The following is a 20,482-nucleotide window of genomic DNA, read 5'->3' as shown; positions in this document are numbered from 1 at the left end:
TGGCTACAGAGTGACTGAGGCACTCTTAAGCAGTTTTAAGCAAGTTTGCGCAGGTTTGCGTGGCGCTTAGCAATGCCTACACAGGTTAAGCTATTTAAAGGCTTACTGGATGTAGGATACTGTAACCAGAAATAAGCAGTGCTTACCTTCACGCAAACCTGCACACATGGCCTTATACTCACTTACTGGTGCTGACATATGCTTACTACTGCTTCTTGCTGCTTGACCTGACTACTGCTTTATGCATAATGATAAGGACACCTCACATGTGCATTTCCTGCAGTACTCTAGGTCATATATGTATATATATTCCTTCATGGCAGCTGCACTCTAGTTCATCTATATATATATATATATATATATATATATATATATATATATGTTATTCCATGGGTTATACAACATACATATTACTCATACCGTGCTTTGCCATGGGAAATGGTATGTCTCAGTTACCTTCCTGTTCCCCCTCCTTTCTCGCTTACATCCATGGGGTGGTCCCATTAGAATGGGTCCGTCCAACCCCAGCACACCTCGCCCATAATGTCTTACCCATCATTCCCTCCATCACCTCCCTCCCTTCTCCACATCAGTCATACTTCCTATAAGCCCCATCTGATTGTCACCACACCACTACGCATTGTCCACTCTCCACTTCTCAGGACCCATCATGTATGTTGTCTCACCCCATGGATCTTCAGGGTTCCCACACATTCAGTCCACAAACATACATATCCTTCTTTGCTTACCTGTAAGGCATGGTATTTTACCCCGAGGACTCTTTTTAGCAGACTTTTTGTGGTCGTCCCGCTAGGGACGAACATGCATTTGTTTAACATTAGACTTTGTTGGTTTACACTGCTTCTCCCACTGGTAGTATCCTGCCAGTAGTCTGGATAGTAGTGCTGTGCAAAGCTTAGCGGTGCTTAATATTCAATTTGCATAATATTTGCCTTTTGGCATTGATGTCTTCTTGATTACATGTTACATATGTGTCTTGTATCCTTGATTCATGTGTACGTACGCTGTATGGGGTCCTGGGAACTTCAACACTTTATTGCAATGACACCTCACATCAGGCCTTTCTGCAGTACTCCAGTTCACATATTTATGTTATGTAGCAGGTTATACCACTTCACACTGTACATGGATTCAGTTCACATGTTTGGTTTGATTTTCCTGTGGTGAGAATAAGTTTGTTGATACCTCATGCACATTTGTTGCTATGATGGCTTAGTGGTTAATTACTGTGACTATAATGTACAGGGTCCTGAGTTTGAGCCTTGCAGAGGCAGTTTATTTTGTTACTGGGCAGAACATGGGCCATTGGATCCAGAGTGATTAAGGCACTTTAAAGCAGTTGTGAGCAGGTTTGCGCAATGGTAAGCACTGCTAACCTCTGGTTACAGTTTTGTACACTCAGTTAGCTTCTATGTTGCTTACTCTGTGTAGGCAATGCTTACTCCCGTGCAAATGCACTTAAACACGCTTACTACTGCTTATTTTACTTAACCCTGCTTACTAGTGCCTTATTCATTATGACACTGACACTTCACATGTGCATTTAATGCAGTACTCCAGTTCACATTTAAATGTTATTATGTAGGTTATATGGCAAAAAAATGTAAACATATGTTCATATACAGATTTCACATGGAAAATGATATGTGCTGCAGTGAGACTCGAACCGGGAATGCCTGTTCATTAGGCGGATGCTCTAACCACTACACTATTGCTGTGCTGCTTCATTTGCATATATATTTCTTGTTATCCTCTTCAAACTTTTCAGCTGCTTTAACCGTAGTTAAGCAATGGGCAAACCCGCGCACTTACGCTTAGCTGTACTCTGGGGTTTTAAAAAATATAAATAATAGGGTTTCTTCATTTTATTTGACTGTACTGTTGCTGTTGAACACATGGGGACTGTTGGTGGGGATATGTGGACACTTGTGAGCAGTCTCGCTCATTTATTTACACATTCTTCTGTTTTACTTTGCAGGGGCATGTTTATTCTGAGAGTTCTGCTCTCAGACAAGCCCCCTGCACTCGTCAACGCTCCGTGTAGCATTAGGAGTTCAGGCAGGATGCCTTCACTAATATGCATGGCACGCTGCCATCCTCCTCTTAAACTGCCACTTCTGTGCAGGACTAGATTAGTTCTGCACGGAAGTTTAGTAAATCCAGGGGTAAGTTTATTTTATGTTTTTTAATGCAGTTTTTTAACACAATGTATTATGCTACATTAGTATTATCTGGTTTGAATTCATTGTAACTATTTTGATTTATTACAAATGTTTTATCAGTGTTTTGTGTATGAATTGTTTCCTTTTTTATTTAACCCATACTTCAGTTATGATGGGAGAAGGCGTAACAAGTGAGAGACTATTTAGTATTGGATTGCAATCTAAGTACTCATTTGATTCTAACTTTTAATCGTGTGGGAAATTATAGCATGTATGTTTAAGGTATTAACTACCCAGTGCTATGATTGCTCTGTGATTGGGTAAAACAATTTAATGAATGGGTTTCTTGGGTTTTAAATTGTGTGTTCACTTTTTGAATGGTTGTCTGATGAAGTCCAGTGAGTCTACAGGATGAAAAGCACTTTACGTTACTGGTTTTTGTCATTAAAGTGTTGTTTTGTGTTCTCTACATCTGGGGTGTCTCTTCGTTAATTTCTGAAGTGTGTGTGTGCATAAGTATGTTGGTTAGAGATTTAGTGTGTGTAAGTGTTTGTTGTGACTGTTATGTGTATGTTTGAGAGACTGTAAGATGTGTGTGTTTCGTTTGTGTTTCTGTTTGTGCGATCTCAGAGTTAGAATATATAAGGAGGGGGTGTGTGGGAGACACAGCCCCCACATGGGCGCTGCATGGGGGCTTGCCCCCCTGCTTACATGTAGTTTAGATGCATTTGTTTGATTGTGGGGGGGGGATTTGTGTATGTTTATGTGTGTACTGCATGTGTAGAGTAGGTGCAGGATTTTGAATTTTGCGGGTGTGTGTTTTCGAGTTTATGAGTTGTGGTTGGGTTTTCAGCTTTGTGGTTTCAAAATACTGAAATTCGAGATTTCAGTATTTTGGAATTACAAAGTGGACCCTTCAATATTACTATCTCTGACAAAATGTTAGAACAGGCAGACCACTTTCAACTAGCATTTCAAATTGTATTCAATAAATCTGATAGAGATATGCAGGACGAAAACACTCAAAAACAGCTATTTTATGGTTTCTTAGAGCAAGTGAAGGGAGTTGTAGGTGATATTAAGTGCATTTATCAGGAAATCTGAAAAGATTTGCATGATTTAGTGCAAAAATTAATGAGAGGCAAGACAATGTGTGATGACCGTAGTCTTTTTCTCATCATGTCTTCACAGTAGATGAAGATATAGGACCTATTGAAGTTGTAAAAGTTCATTAAAAAGGGCATGGTGGAAGCCATTGGATAGACCAAGGACAACAACGGCAGCAAAGAGTAGCTTCCGCACCTCCAACTCCTAAGGGCGCTGAAGGACAAGGGAAAGAAAGGAAAATTCCACAATGCTTCTGCTGTCAACAAAATGGTCATGTCAAAAAGGATTGTTCATATTACAGGAAATGGAGGGAAGCACAGGAAAGAAAGGGTAGGTTTACGAAGCAAGTTACAGATGAAAACATGGGAAAGCAACAAGTAAAGGTACAAAGGCCATATAACCAGGGAAAGCCTAACTATAAGGTAATGAACCAAAACGTCCAAGAGATGGTCAATAAAGGCAAGCGACTAATAAACACAATGCTAGCGTACACAAAAGTTTTATTTACGCTTTCGTCGTGAGACTTCTGCAAAACATAATTCAAACACAATACCAGTTCCATATAAATAATATATGAACAACCAAAAATCAATTATTCAATCAATTCCTTAATTTAACTAATTAATATTAATCAATTAAATTAAATTAAAATGCTCTTATTGCTAAAATAGTAAACCTAAAAAGTGTACCTACTTAAACACAAAATCTATGAAAATAAAATAATACACATATACCAATAAAATGTAATTAATCTGACCAGTGTTTCTATTGAGAACAAGTTTTCTACATTTTAAAAAACATTTAATATTAATGGCCTCATTCAAACCTGGTCTTTTGTCTGCACCGAGTTTCACCTGCCATGAAGCCTCTCTTTGTTCTAGGAGATTTTTAAAATCACCCCCCCCCCCCCGATTCCCATTAAATACTTCTAAAATGGTGAAGCCAAATTTTTTAAACTTACTACAATTAACTGAGTGTTTAAATAAAGCATTTTATCATCTCTAATTTTAATACTGTAAACATGTTCCCTTATCCTTTCTTTTAAAGTACTGGTAGTTATCCCTATGTAAAAAGCCCCAAATCTGATACAAAAACTAATATAAACTACCCCACTTGTTTGACAATTTACATAACCTGGTACTTCAAATGTTCTATTTAAATGTTCACACATAATGTATGGTCCCTCATAGATATACCTACAAAAATTGCAATGTCCACATTTGTGCATCCCCCTCCTATGTGTGACATTTATATGGTTGCTAACTTTGACATGACCTCTATATAATAAACTTTTAATATTAGAATTATTTCTAAAAACTAATTTAGGTCTATCTCACACAACGTTTAACAATTTATTATTTATAACTATAAGGTAAAACAAATGACACCACAGGGGGACGTATGTCCGGTAGATTTTCAGGCTCAAACTCCTGTTAATTCACAATATGCAGAAGGTTTAAAAGCAGAAGATACAAAGTTTAAGTATGTAGATGGCAGTGGGGGGACGACAAAGAGGGTGAAGAAGAGACAGTATAGTTACAGTTGTGCGCAGTTGCAGAATCGTCAGATACAGATGATTGGGAAAATATAAAATAGTGGTGTGCCCCCCTACCCAAGTAGTTTCTTTTTTGACATCTTTTACAAAGGGCAGGATGGAAGGCCCCTAACTGACATTTGGGTAGAGGGGTCCCTATGGAAAAATGTGTTACTAGACACGGGAGCAGTGGTTTCAGTTACTAGCCGATCACTCCCACCAGATCCTAAAAAAAGAACATGTATTTCAGGTTTTAATGGTACTGGTTGCATAGCAGTGGGTAGTAAAAATGTGTCCATATGGTTTACACCAAATGATGAAGGCATACAGGGATCTTTTTTAATGCACCCTTCATGTGCATCAACCATTATAGGTATGGCTATCATGAATAAAATTGGATTGGTCATAGACGTGCCAAATGGCATAATATGGAATGGTGCAGAAGGATTTTCATGCTGCACCATACAAATGGATGAAACACTCAAAAAAATGCAAGGGTCAGTACACACAGATGCACAGGATGCATGGCAGTCCTTACAGGCACAGTTTTCACTTCTGTGGACACAGAGACTGACAGATTGTGGAAAACTGGAAGTTCCAGTAGGAATAGGAAACAAGCAGGATTTTATACCACCTTTCCAAAAACAATACTCTATACCAAAATAAGTGGAGGAAGATATGCAAAAGTGCATAGCAGAGTGGTATAATAGTAAAAGGTGAAAGTCCGACAAACTCACCCATCTGGCCAGTTAAGAAAAAAGATGGTAGTTACAGGTTAGTCATAGATCTGTAAAAAAATAAACCAATGCACTACTCCTAGGCACATTTAATTCCGGGAGTTCCTGAATTAGCGGCTAATATAAAACCACAAAGCCAGTGGTTCACAGTCATTGATTTGGCAAATGGATTTTCTGCCATACCACTGAGAAAAAGTGATTGGCCAAAATTTTCCTTTACCTTTAACAATCAGCAGTACCTTATGACATGGTTACTGGAAGGGTTTCAAAACAGTCCAGTAATTTTCCATCAGACAGTAGGCAACATTTTGGAAGGGCTAGAAGTGGATGGATCGGTGCATCATTACATAGATGACATCCTGGTACAGTCAGAAACAGTAGAGCAGCATTTAAAAAAATTAAAAGAGGTTTTCAAAACACTGCAGGAGGCAGGAATTACGGTAAAGAGTGAAGAAATACAGTTTCTTTCACAAGAAGTTACATTTTTAGGGACCATTATCAAGCCTATGGAGAGATTTACATGTGCACAGAGACTACAAGGTATCCTACAAATGGAAAAACCCATGACTATTTTGGATTTGCATAAATTCATGGGTATCATGAATTACAACAGAGAATTTATTGAGGCTTATCCACAGATGGCAGGACCTTTGTACAACATGCTATCCATGCAGAAAAAAATAATAGCACTCTGGAATGGGGTGTGCTGGAACAACAATCTTTTGCAGCTATGAAGGATAGATTTTTGAGGGCTACAAAAATGATAGCACCAACTTCAAAGTTACCTTTTGTTTTACAAGTGGCAGCTCGGCCACGGTGGTGCAGCGGTTAGTGTTGCTGCCTCACGGCAAGAGGTTCTCCGGTTCGATCCTTGGCTGGGGTGCCTTCTGTGCGGAGTCTGTATGTCCTCCCTGTGGTCACGTGGGTTTCCTCCGGGTGCTCCAGTTTCCTCCCACATCTCAAAGATATGCTGTAAGTTGATTGGACACTCTAAATTGGCCCTAGGTGCAAGTGTGTGTGTGCCTTCTCTGGAAGGTTGGGTGCCGGGCTGGCAACTCAACACTGTAAAACTCCACTGCCAATCATGAGCGGACAGGTGATCTGCTGTGGTGACCCCTAACTGGGAAAAGCCAAAAGAAGAAGAAGCTGGGAAACACACACTGTCAGTTGTGTTATTACAAGAATGGTCCACATGGGGGAGATAAAAGATCACAAAAGACTTTGAGACCAGTTACCATTTGCAGTTGCAAAATGACTCCGGTAGAGAAGGGATATCACCCCTCTGTTCAGCAATTATTGGCTATATATTGGGAAATCAAACAGACAGAATATCTAACAGTCTTTTCATCCATAATAGTGCAGACACCACATCATGCAGTGCAGTTGCTAGTAGACAGTTTCAAAATGAACAAAATTACTGATGGCATCGTGTCAGCCAGGCAGTATTTGCTAGGTGGAGGACTACTTTCAGTACAAAAAATTTAATCTTTCAAACAGGGGAAAATATTATTTGCCCAACGTGCTGGGATATAAGGGAAAGCAGCATAAGTGCATCGACAATACGACCAAGCCAGAAAAATCCCCCATATCACCAGATTACAATCATTTTTTGCCCTCTGTCTTTGTAGATGGAGCCAGGTACTGGGAACATGGATGGTATGTGACAGGATTTACAGTACTACCAGAAAAGGAAGACTTGGGAGTTCCAGAGCTGGTGCAGCTCCTGGGTCACATGTCAGCTCATAAGACTGAATTAGAAGCATTACTGTATGTACTACAGCACTATAATCCTGTCAATATTTACTCTGATAGTGCATATGTGGTAAACTCATTATGCTTACACATAACTATATGGTCTTGTAGAGATTTTGTAGATAGTGCAGGGAAACCTCTAAAACATGCAGAAGTTTTGCAAACAATATGGAAAACCATATGGCAAATGAATGACAAGGGCAATTCAGTATTTTAAAGGTAAAAGCCCATCAAAAACCAACTTCCGAAGTGTTCAAGCTAAATGCAAAAGCAGAAGCCTTAACCAAACAGGCAGCAAAGACGGGATGGCAGTTATATTCTGATTTCAAATCAGCCGAGGCAGTTCAACAAGTTAGCATAATAAACCAGGCCTGGGATATCACTAAGGATTTGGTCCGAATTCACAGACAACAAAGTTTGGAAGAGGAAACTAGTCAATGCATGATAGAAGGGGTCCCACCTAGAGAATTCTCGGTTTATCCCACTACAAAAGGATTAAAATTACCTTATGTGCCATACCAACTAGCAAAACAGTTGGTAAAATACAATCATCAGGTGCTAGGACATGTAGGTAGTGAAAAATTATGGCTAACGGTCAAAGAAAAGTATTGGAATCCAGCTTTAAAGAAATGTATAAGCTAGTTTCAGAAGAATGCTTAATTTGTTTACAGGTTAGTGCCAAAAGTAAAAAGCCTCAGTTACACAGGGTTATGCCAGCAGATGAACCATGGTATGCTGTTCAAATAGACCATGACGGACCATTACCACCAGCAAAAGGAGGGTACTGCTACTTACTAGTAGTGGTAGATGTGTTCTCAAAGTGGGTAGAAGCAATTCCTACCAATAAAATGACAGCTAAAGCAACTGCAGAAGCTTTATGGAAAAACATTTTTTGCCATTGGTTATGGCCACGAGTTATTGAGTCTGATAACGGGCCACAATTTTCAGTCAGGTAATCAAACAAATATGTAATTTGTTAGGAATACAACAAATATTCCATGTACCCTACCATATATAGTCCAATGGAATAGTTGAAAGAATGAACAGAACTATTAAGGAAAGACTAAAAAAGGCATGTTTGGAAAAGGGATGGGATTGGGTACAACATTTGACAGGAGTTTTGCTAGGGGTAAGAGCTACCCCAAATAGCAAAACAGGATTTCACCATTTGAAATCATGACAAGCAGGACAATGCCCACACAACTACCTTTTGATCCAGAGGATGGGCATAATAGACCTTTGTTAGAGGTAGCACAACATCAAAAATGATTAAAAGTCATCACAGAACAATGTGATTACTTGGCAAGGGAGCAAGCATTCCATTTATGAAAAAAGGTCCCAATAATGCCACAGGAACAACACCTTCCCGCTGGAACAAAGGTAGTAGTTAAAACGTTTCAGATGGACTGTCCATAGGATAGTAATTGGTGAGGACCTTTCGAAGTAATGGAACAAATAGGACCTTTGGTCTATAAGGTCAAACAAAGCAAAAAAAAAAAAACAAAAAAACAAAACATTGCTAGTTCATAGGGATCAAACGAGAGTCGTTGTTTTTAGTGATCAGCAGCAAAATGCATCGCCTTTAAAAGAAGGGAGAGCAGATGCTCAATAAAGTTTATGTTTCTGTTTTTTTAGAAACAACATACAAGACTGAATGCCAAAAGTTTGTTGAAAGTACTCCCAAAGAGGTTGTTAGGACAAACCAGTTCTAATAAAAATGAAAAACGTGATTATGTAAGTATTGTACTCAGTAGACTCTTTTTGGTAGAATGCCAAACAGAGGGAATCAAGATTGTTTATTACAACATTTCACGAATAATGCTTGGTTGGGAAAATGTTACACGAAAAAGAACACAAGACAATTTCAGTTGTGAAATGCAAACAAAATGTATTTTTGGGAGCATAACATTTAACACAAATATATCAGCATGGTTAGCTAAACAAGGTCAGGCATACATAAAAGTAGAAAAAGAGTCAAAGACTGATGTAAATATTTCAGTAAACAGTTCAGTTTCTATTAGATGCTGCACATCCCCCTGAAGATGTAACAAAGTGGACAAGGAAAGACATCAGACATAAAATATTGCAGTGTGCAGACAACAGAACTAAAATAAAAATACATTCAAAAGGGGAAGAAAAGGGTATGACTTCCACCAATACTCTGTTTATTTGTACAAATAGCACAAAAATACAAGGAAAAGAACCATGGGTCGGAATACTTAGCATTCTGGGTAACAAGCCAGCACTTCATATGGATCAAGTGGTAAAAATACCATCCATTTGTACTATGATAGGACAACAATACCAAAAAACAATATAGTACTTCAATATTACGTTTCCAGGTTTTAAACAAACAGGATGCAGACCTAAAAGAACTTGGTATGACACACTTTTAGGGGGAGTAGGAGCAGGATTGGAAACCCTAAACACTGTGGATGTTTAAATTTTATGAAATAAACTAAAACTAGCAGGACAACACATATCACAAATTGTACATTTACAAGCACAATGGAATCCTACTATTTGGTATGTACATAAAGAAAATGTATGGTATCAAGAGGGATTTTTAAGTCAGATTGCAATTTGATACTAATGTATCTATATTTGTAGATTGGACAAAATGTACTTTACAGTCATTGTATGTTAAAATGCAACAAAATGAGTTACAGACAAAGTTAATGTTAAAAAATGAGTACATGTGGTGACAGCTACTCAGCAGGTAGATCCCGTCCACTAGCTGGATAAGACTGTTCACAGAACAGACTCAGTGTGAGCACAATTATTGCACTGGAAAAGTTATGTATTATAATGTAACAAAACAAACAGTGATGTGTCAGTTTATGGTATTACCCATAATATTTTGGTCTATGTATAACTATACTGAATTTTGGTTACCTCAACTTGAAGGAAATTACATAGATATGGATAACAAAACACACGTTAAAACATTGTACAGAAACTATGAATGGTTTAATATCTGGACAACATTCTCCTATTTATGAACCGTGTTTTTTACAACATTCTGTAAATTTGTGCAAATGGACAATATTACCTTCAAATTTTTAAATGTTTGACGAAGTGGCACCACAATATGTATGTGTGGTTTCAAACAAACCAGTGTTAAAATATAAGCAAACACCCTTTGTGGGATATATCAGTAATATTACGTGTTTAACCTGGGAAAACAAAACCTATGTGTTGTCTACCAGTACTAAAGAAATGAAAATGTTTCAAGGGAAAATATAAAATGATTCAATTTCCTAATATTACCTTGTCACTAGACAAGTTAAGAGAAATAATACAGGACACAGACTATCTTAAAGATTACCTGGATCATCACAACCGCAGCATATTACTGCATGAAGTAAATTCTGTAATAGTAAAAAACAAATTAATAAAGTTGGCTGAAAAACTGAAGCTGACACTGGCCATAATTGATGGAACATATTTACAGGGTGGCCATCATCTAGAACCAAACTATTAAATTAGCTAATACATCCGGTATTGGTAGTCTTAGGAGTCATAATAATAATAATGACTGTTTGGAACTGTTGTATATGCTGCCGGTTGCGAAGAGTTACAATAACTCAGCAAGTCATGATTGTAAATATGAATCAAGTGGTAAATGCTGTAAATAGCGATGCAGATGAAACAAATGCAGTTTTTTCTTTAACAGGAGTTTATTCCATTCCATCAAAAATATTAGAAGGGGGAACTGTAAGAATAGTACATAGCAAAATGAAATATAAAAGATTAATTTAGAAGTAGTAAGAGTGCTAGAAAAATAATAGCTTACATTTAGATATCCTGGCATCCATGTATAAGGAGTATGTTATTGAGAAACAGAGTTTGTAAGACAGCTGCGTGCAGATGGTGGTTGAAAGACGATTAAACAGAATGTCAGCAAGATAAGGATATGCAAAATTAAGGACTGGAACATCAGCAAGATAATGCAAGAACACCGAGTTTCCAAAGACCAAGGAGTTTCCAAGGACCAAGGACAATCATAAATTAGAAGAAACAAAGAGAGACTGTTTTACATTAGACTTTGGGAAAAAAAAGTCAGACTCTGTATAAATATGAGTGTGTAAAAATAAACTTTGAGAATTTGCCATAGAGAGCTGAAAGTATCCACATGCTGTAAAGCTGAAAATAATTCTAACAGTAAAACAGCTAACTGAAACTGTTGGTCTCTCTGTATTTATTGCACTTGGTACAATATCTTAACTAAGTAGTTGGTCACAGTAAATAGCTAAATACTGTGGTATGCATGTGTGCAAATGCAACTAACTAAAAGAAGTAATAACAGTACAGTATAATTTTTCAAGTCCCTCAGATATACTCTCCAGATTTGTTGTGAACATTCCGTAAACCAATTTATCCTTCTAATGCCATGTTTCTGATTTACTTCCTGGAAATCTAAACAACTTTCTTCTTCTTCTTCTTCTTCTTCTTCTTCTTCTTCTTCTTCTTCTTCTTCTTCTTCTTCTTCTTCTTCTTCTTCTTCTCCTAAGCTTAGCAAATTTTCTTGAGTTTTAAGCACCAACTTGTATCAAGATTCCACTCTCTACCAAGAAGCTTTTAGCTCTCCCCCTCAATAATGCTCATTAGATATTCCAAACGGAGGAATTTTCTCTAACTAGAATCTTATTTTCTTTCCTTCCGTTGTGTTTGCCCTTCCACTTTTCTTAACATACTAAAACTACCACCTTTCTTTCTTTTTTTAAACTCTCCCTGTCCTAACTTATAATGTCTGCATATTTCAGGATTTAGGCCATGTTAAAACTGATTGCCTGACTTAGAAAATCAGACATCTCCTGTCCACTCAGAATCCTATTCATTGTCATTGCCTTTCATAGATCTCTTCTCTTGCCATAGATATATGTTTCTCTGCAATCGTTTTATCGAGGGGACTAACTGGGATATGTTCTGAAGATACATTATCAAGGGTGGTATTAGTAGTCTAATGACCTCAACCCTAACCCCCAGCAAAAGTATTTTCCTGTACCATCTAACATAGCTTGCAATTTCTGTGGAAATTCCTTCCAATGGCTGATGTTAATTTGCCATACTGATGTATATACTTTTACTTGTAAATGTCTTTTTGCACCTTTGAGCATGGTAACCCTATAGTCAGTAACCTGCCGAATCTGCTTGCTCTCATCCACCGAAAAAATATGCTGTCTTTTCCTACCCCCCATTTTTCTGTACTAGTATTTATTAATTTCAACTCTGTCTCTTTTCTTAGAACTTTCTGATTTACTTTGTGGAATTCAATAACCCTACCTAATTTGTAACAACAATCTAGTTAGAATGAAACCAGCATCACCAGCAGCTATGAATATGTTGTTTCCATTTCCTCCCTTCAGCACACCTTGTATAAACAAAATCTGAAACCAAAAAAAAAAAAAAAACAGGCAGTTTGATATTTTCTTTGTTGTTATCTGAGTAAGTTGACTGGTCCTATGGATAATTTCTTGTTGTCATATCTCTCCTTTAACCAATTAAAATATGATCTAACCTGTCTGAAAACAGAATATGATATAGGTAGCCCAACACTCTTCAAATGGGCCTAACTATGTAAGAATGATGCTACTCAAATGAACACCCATTTATTTAATTTTGCACATCCATTTATCACCTCTTATTGAAGTCCACACAGTAGCAGTCTATACACCCCCTGCCACCCCTAAGAATCAGCAAGGAATTAAATGCTTTAAATTTCCATAATATATGAAATATCCATCAGTTTGAATACTTTCAGTTTTCAAAAATTCCTCTGAAGTATCAGAAGTTGATATTTTGCTGTTTAAAATGTTTCACACAATAGCAAAAAGCAAAATAATATTACACTACCAGGCTTTTTCAACTTAGACTTGCAGGCGTTAAGCAGTAATGAATTTTATGTAATCGTATATGATGTCTGTGAACAAAAAGGAAGCTGAAACTTAGCTTAAATGGACTACAAGTCAATTATTCTTTCAGCATTAATGGCAGAGAAAATATGAACAGCATAAACAAGAACAGATGAAATCTAGCTGGAGAAAAGTCATAGGTTTTAATATACAATCTTTACAGAGTCATAGAATACAATTTCAGATAGTGTATGGAGGAGTACACATCACTCACTGAAACTGGTAAATATCAAGAGCTGGTATATTCATGCAGGCAGGACTACACGAGACACTGTCATCTGCAAAGGGAGTATGTCAAAATAATGCATTAAGTATGGTTTTAGCCAGGAAAATAACAACATGTGACATTAACACTCAGAGGAACAAGATGAGGAAATGTTTTGTTTCTCCAACAGTTAATTAAGCATTTGCTAATGCACTGAGGACTACAACATTTATTGATTTTGTCAGAGGTTTGTATGAGGTTGGGTGAGGATAAATATGTTTTCCTGAAATTGAAGTGCTCAAATAAGACACTTTTGAGCACATTATGTGGAGAATGCTATTTTGTCAGTCGAAATGTGTTACAGAATGGAGTAGAAAAAGTAAGAAAAATAGCTGTTCACAAGTTCTCAAATAATCCCCTTTTCAATACTCTATAGGATCATAGAATCATAGGAGGTTACTTACTAGGCTAATGGCCCTGAGGCCCTTATAAGCTTAGCCAAATGTTTAGCCCATGTTTGTATGGTAACCTAAGAGCTGATTATATAATTTGCCTTGGGTTTGTAAGGGGTAATTTGATCGCCTGCCCTATGGGAAAAAAAAAACAACCTTCCATCATAATTTGATTGCTTCACAGTGCTGTGATTTAACTGTTTCTGCACAGAATCTACATTACAATTTAAGAGCATCAGTGCTATCTGACTATGTTATTTCTGTTTCAGAAATCACTGACTGTCACTGAACAAGACTGCTTGTATTGGAAGGAGCATTATGAAATGATGAAGAAAAACTGGAGTGAATTATGTACCAAGAACACAGAGCTAAATAATGAGCTTTTAGACCTGCAGAGCAAACTACAGGTAACCAACAGTTACTATTCATACTGGCTATTTTATAAAGTTGGCAACACAACTGTTTTACAAGACATCGATGGCCCAGATTACAGTTATAAACACAATCAGACATGCCAACCACTCCTTACTAAATATAATGTATACCTTTTATGCAGTGTACATTTTGTATAGTTACACATACCCAAAATTATGCACTCTCCAAAATCTACACTGTTAAAAAGAATGACATATGAATGCTGAAATCATTTCACATCACTTAACTTAGCACAAAAGTGCTTTGAAAACAGTTACAGTTCCAACATCTAGAGGCAATTGTTTCTGGAAAAGACACCCAAGAGGCACTTTCAAATCTGATTTGCATATCTCTGCTTTTCATCGTATACAACAGAAATACACTATACTTGTGTAGTGAAATGAGCCAATGGATCTGAATTTCTCCCCAGTTTCAGTGGTAATAAACTGATTTGTCCATCTGTATGTTTATTAGAGCATTAGAATACAATGCTTATACAGGTGTGCATTGTGGTGAGGGTAATAGTTTGTGTTGTGTAACTTTGTTGTGTGTAGAATGGTGCTTACTGAATATTAAGTACAATTTACCTAGTGTACATTTGTTACTGAAACTCATGGTGTCACAGAGTCATATTGTTTTCAGTAGCAGTAATGTCTTATTGTTATATGTGTGTTATCATGATGACCTGAAGTCATACTTATCATTTCTGCTATGTATGTGGTGAGGGTGAAAGATGTTACGTATCACAAAACAGCTTCATGGTTTGGGTTAGATATATTCTGATCTTCCTGTATTCGGTGTGTAAAATGTTCATTCTTATAAATATGATTTGCAGAGAATGACCTCTACATTAAAAAAAAAAAAGAAACCACTTAGTCAGTAATACGAACTGCACACAGTGAAACTAATCTTTAGGTTTTTAATTTACACACAAATAAATACTCTCTAGTGCCTCGGCAAACACAGCCTTCTTGGAGTCAATACAAAAAATGAAGAACAAACACAGTTCTTAAATACACAAATCATCTAAAACAATTAATTAATTAACAAATAGGAACTCTATAATTTATAAAAGGGCTTTGCAACTACATTCCTTATTTAAGTCCCTAAGGGTCAATGTATCAAATTTAAGAATAAAAATTGTCTCTTGATTGATTTCTAGAAAACTACTTTGTCATGTTAAGACTATTGTTTTCCTTCCTCTGGATGTATTTTTATTCAGAGAATTAAGTTATAGAGGCTTGAATAATTTGTGGTACTGACTTCTACAGTGCAATGAAAAATGCCTGCAAAGTTCAAATAGAGGTTTGAATGTCAATCCCAAAGTATCTGAGTTAGTTCAGTATATAGCTTTTATATATATATATATATATATATATATATATATATATATATATATATATACAGTATATGCATATATGCTTACTGGGTAGTATAACACTGCAATATTTGTGTAACTACATTTTATGAGGAGGGTCTAACTACAAGGGGTGGCTTTGTTTGCAGTTGTAGTTTGTCAGTGCATTAGTAAAATTTTTCAAATATCACTTCAGACATATGGTTTTGCTATCATAGGCATTGTGGGGAATAAAATCTGACTGTCGGCCTTTCTGACTAAAACATGCACTGTACAGAGAAGCAGGAACATTCTGTTAGTGTTTCCTCAGAGGGGGCTAACTTACATTCCATTTTCAGCACTGTGTCATTCAATCAGTCTCTATCTACAAGGGGAAGCTATCTGTGTTTAACTGTATATTATCAACATTATGTGGTATGGAGTTTGTAAGATTTAATCTGTGGCATTTTATCATCAGCTAATGAGCTTAGGTCATACACAGAGATTGATTTCTAGAAAACTACTTTGTCATGTTTTGTGTCATATGAGCAGCAGTTCAATCATTTTATTAAAAACTGAAACCAAAGGGTAAAAAATTCACGCAGATAAACCATTCAATGAAAATTAAAAGACCCAGCAAAACTAGAGTCTTCACTGTGTAATACCTTAAAGTGGGGGTTGAGCTTTGAAGTCATGTAGCTGAAACACTGTATGTCCTTGAGGGCTTATTTGCATATAGCCCATGGGCATCCACTACAGGAGGTTTAATATTATTACACAGTAAAGACTCTAACTTGGCTGGGTCTTTTTTGGAGCTTTTACTAAAGTGTATTGATTTTATGTTAGAGTGGACTACATTCTGGGTTATGGTCATGTGTTGAGTGGGTTTTGATGAGTTCCTTGAAAGGCCTTGTTATTTCTTTCTTATATGGTGTCAGGAGACTTTATTGCTTGTTGTGGTCATCTGTGATCCATATCCAAATAAAATAAACACACACACACACACACACACACACACACACACAAATGTGTTTGTGTCTGTGCAAATGTGTATGTGTTGTTATCTATCTATCTCCCTCTCACTATACAAAGTAAAAAGGAGTATCATATATATATATATATATATATATATATATATATATATAGACAGAGAAAAAGATTAAGAGATGTATTTTCAAATACTGAAGTACCAAAACATTGTATCAGCAAAACATCTATCCCAAATGATTGAAAATCAGAAACCTCATGATTTTGCTCCTTGTTAATTAAATATACAAATTCTGAGATTGCACAGCAGCAGGTTAAGGACAAATTCCCATATCCCACTGTTCAACAACTTCACACAAAGTAATGCAGGCAGAAGTGATTATATGATTATTTGATCACTTCTGTCAGAATTATAGATGTCCAATATTACACACATTTGACTATATGCAATGCTCCCTTATATATCTGTGTGTGATAGACAAGTTGTCAAATGACAACTTGTTGAACCAAAAGAGGAGCCAGCAGAGCTGATCTAAAACAGCTGCTCAAATGTGTTGACTTTGCTCATATGCAAGATCATGGTAAAGTGGGGATAAGAGACTTTACCCTTTCTCTGTTGTAGTGTGACCTTGGAGTTGGCATATGTATTTAACAGGGGTATGGGAGCTATGCTTCCCACTTGAGGATGCAGGGAAGCTTGTGCCTCTGTAAGAAAAAAAATAGTTTTTTTTCTGATAGGGTGCATTTTGAGCATTTGCAGTCTAACTTATGGTTCGATAAGTTTTCAGACAGCAATGTATACCCATCTATATCCATATCTACATATAAATATAGATATAGGCATATACTATTTATTTACTCAGTTACTCTGCAGTTGGCCTGGAAGTTTTACTAGTGGGTTATTGCATATTATATTGGGACTATTGCATATTGTATAGGGACTATGTTTATTAGCCTTGGTAGTACACAAGCCTTCATGGTGAGAATGAACGTCATGTTGTGACTTTGTTCCCTAATTGCAGTGCTGCATGGGCCTCCTTGGGATGTCTTACAATATTCATGTACTGTTAGTTCATAAGTGGTAATGCTAGTTGGCTGGGTGGCATCTCTACAATATGATAGCCTTGCATTAATGCAATTAAGAGATGGGAGAAAAAAGATGTTGAATTCTCTGACATCATTCACGAAATCCAAATAAAGGGAATATTAGGTACAGACTGTTAAATGTATTGTTGATTTTGTACTTGTGGGCTGCAATTTTATTTCTCTTTTGTTTGTAGATATTGCAGTGGTTATTGAGAAATTATTATCAGGGTATACTATATCTTTAGATACAGCTTCACGGACTTGTCCTGTAAAACATTTATGGATATTATTATGGTTAATTGTAATTAATGGCATTTATTTAACAAAATAGTAGTTAAACTTTCTTTTTGGTAAGTGAAAATGCACTTCAATTAAGTGTAAAAGCACTCCATTTTCAGCATAAAAATAGTATACATAATCTTATTCAACATGACTGCACACACTTTTAATATTGCAATGAGTAAAAATTAAACTTCACTTTTTTCCCATCGTGCCAGATTGCAGAAGGCCAGAAAACCCAACTTCAAGAACTTGAAGAGAAGCTGGGTATTATGGGAAAGGAACAGGAAGAAATGCAGTCTAGACTAGATGTTTTACATGAAGACAATGAACTGAAAAAGGAACAACTTAGCACTATGAAAGGTAACAATCATATATTTAGAAATCATGCTGGTTTCTATGCAATTTCATCATAAAACAACAGAAATAAAGTCATAATCAACTAAACCTATAAATATTTTAGATTTTTTGTTTTATGCAGACACTTTAAACACTTCAGTTTGTAATTTTTGTAGGACATGGTTATCAGCACACCAGTTAAGCACTATATGGGTAGGGATAGACACATGTCTACACTTTATAGTGCTATAAATGATTAGGACAATTTATAAGAACTAAGACCTTGACAACCACCTATAAATGGTTGAGCTCAGACAACAGTATCCATTCAGTCCCTGTACTTCACCAGATTTAATATTGCCTTTATTCATTTTTCACTGACAATGTAAGTTTTTCTTTTGGCTGAGTAACCAACGTTTTTAAGGTTCCCATTTATAATCTAGGAGACCAGTACAATGGGTGACCACCTAGATGAATTTTGAGGGTGAAGTGTTAAAAGCTCACCATTTATTTTTACTCAGAATATGCAAAATTAAAAAAAAAAAAAAAAAATGCCCTTTTGCCAAGGTTGTCCAACCTTAAAGTGAAAAGATATATACATTACATTGATGTGGGAAACATCCATTTAGATGGGGGTGAAGGAGAGGCTGACCCTCTTAAAAAAGTTTCTAGTGTTTTTGATTTACATCAGATTTCCAACATTTGCATAAAAAAGTGGAATCAGAATAGTGAAAATATGCAGATACAAAGTATAACAGACTTGTGCTGCAGAAACAGAGAACTTATGTATAGTTTATATATACACTCATAAGAGGGGAAACCTACTGAATATCAAATACAGTGTCTGTTTAAAAAGTCTCCACATCAGTGGCACAAAGCACACAACATTAATGAGGATGTTTTTTGCACTAGTATTCTCAAGTGGGATGAACAACTCAGATAAAATGTTTAATTAAGGCTATCCTTTGTTATTTGTTTTGTAACTGATTTGACATTCGATATTGTGCTCTGGTCCATAGGTTAGTTAATGTGTCTAAAGGTGATTTATAATTTTAACATTTTATTTCTTTGGTAATGTAATCAGATTGGAGGACAATAGCATGCATTATTTTCTTTAATGTAATGACTTTAAATGTAAAATTCTGAACAAGTGCTTCAATAAGTTAGGTCGAGTTAAGTTTGGGTGGTGCAGTGGTGCAGTGGTTAACATTGTTGCCTTACAGCAAGAGGTTCTCTGGTTTGATACTCGGCAGATTCTCAGCTGGGGTGCCTTCTGTGTGAAGTCTGTCTGTCCTCCCTGCATTCATGTGGGTTTCCTGCGTGTAGTCCGATTTCCTCCCACATTCCAAAGATATGTATATGGAGGCTATCTCCCTGGGCCTCAACTGAAAACAGGCTCTGTCCTAGTCGGAGTTTCCTGGTCAACAAATGTTAAATAAATACAACTGTAGGAAAATGCTATTTTATAAATGACTATATAAACCAGCTTTCTGGGAAACAATGGCAAATTACTTCAGTTTTAAAACTGTATTAAACCATTTTATGATATAAACCATTTTATGATATATTGGCTGGAATTCAAGATAGCACCCCAATTGCAATTCAGCAACCATCATAACAGAAAGATGTGCACCACCACATAGGGCTGCCCCCACTGCAATGCTGAATACAAATGAGGCAGTCCAGGGGAGTGACATATGCTAATTAGCCATGTGCATTCTCATTGAACCACCTCCAGCAAGGCATCTACACATCAAGTGAGTCAAAAATTGCTAGGCCTTGTAGGTCAGCATGGCTGTCCCCACCACCTTGTGGTATTGAACATGGCCAAAACACAGTGTTCAACTACCTGCAACAACTGTGGTATGGGAATCGAGAGATTGAAGGAGCCAGTAGACATCAGGCAGAATGCATCAGTGAAGTACCATAAAGGCATTGCTGTTACTATGGAGATTAGGAGGAGGGGAAAGCAATAGCTACCATGGATGAAATATACTAAAGTGCCTTAATGGCACTGACATCACTACAGGGATCAGAGGAAGGGGCAATGACTACCCACCAAGGATATAATATTCTTAAGTGACAAAACAAACTGGAGATGGGGAGGCATACTTGTCAAATGCCCAGATTTTCACAGAACATCCAGATTTTTGCTC

General features: G+C 36.7%; 1 protein-coding gene across 4 annotated transcripts in view; it reads left to right on the top strand.

Moving 5' to 3' along the window:
• TRAF3IP3 (TRAF3 interacting protein 3) overlaps window positions 1–20,482 on the top strand; it is a 967,079-nt gene that overhangs the window by 836,367 nt on the left and 110,230 nt on the right. For 3 of the 4 annotated variants that reach the window (XM_044077128.1, XM_044077127.1, XM_044077126.1), the window contains exons 10-13: window positions 8,949–9,047; window positions 11,142–11,144; window positions 14,155–14,292; window positions 18,206–18,350. In XM_044077128.1, the coding sequence (XP_043933063.1) occupies window positions 8,949–9,047; window positions 11,142–11,144; window positions 14,155–14,292; window positions 18,206–18,350 (385 nt within the window). The remainder of the gene's footprint in view (window positions 1–8,948; window positions 9,048–11,141; window positions 11,145–14,154; window positions 14,293–18,205; window positions 18,351–20,482) is intronic. The other variant, XM_044077129.1, reaches the window with a different exon arrangement.

Source organism: Protopterus annectens, chromosome 7.part0, assembly GCF_019279795.1.
Source record: "Protopterus annectens isolate FY-2018-M chromosome 7.part0, PAN1.0, whole genome shotgun sequence".
NCBI lineage: Eukaryota > Metazoa > Chordata > Ceratodontiformes > Protopteridae > Protopterus > Protopterus annectens.
The sequence above is the reverse complement of the archived record's forward strand: the minus strand, read 5'-3'. Positions and strand labels throughout refer to the sequence as shown.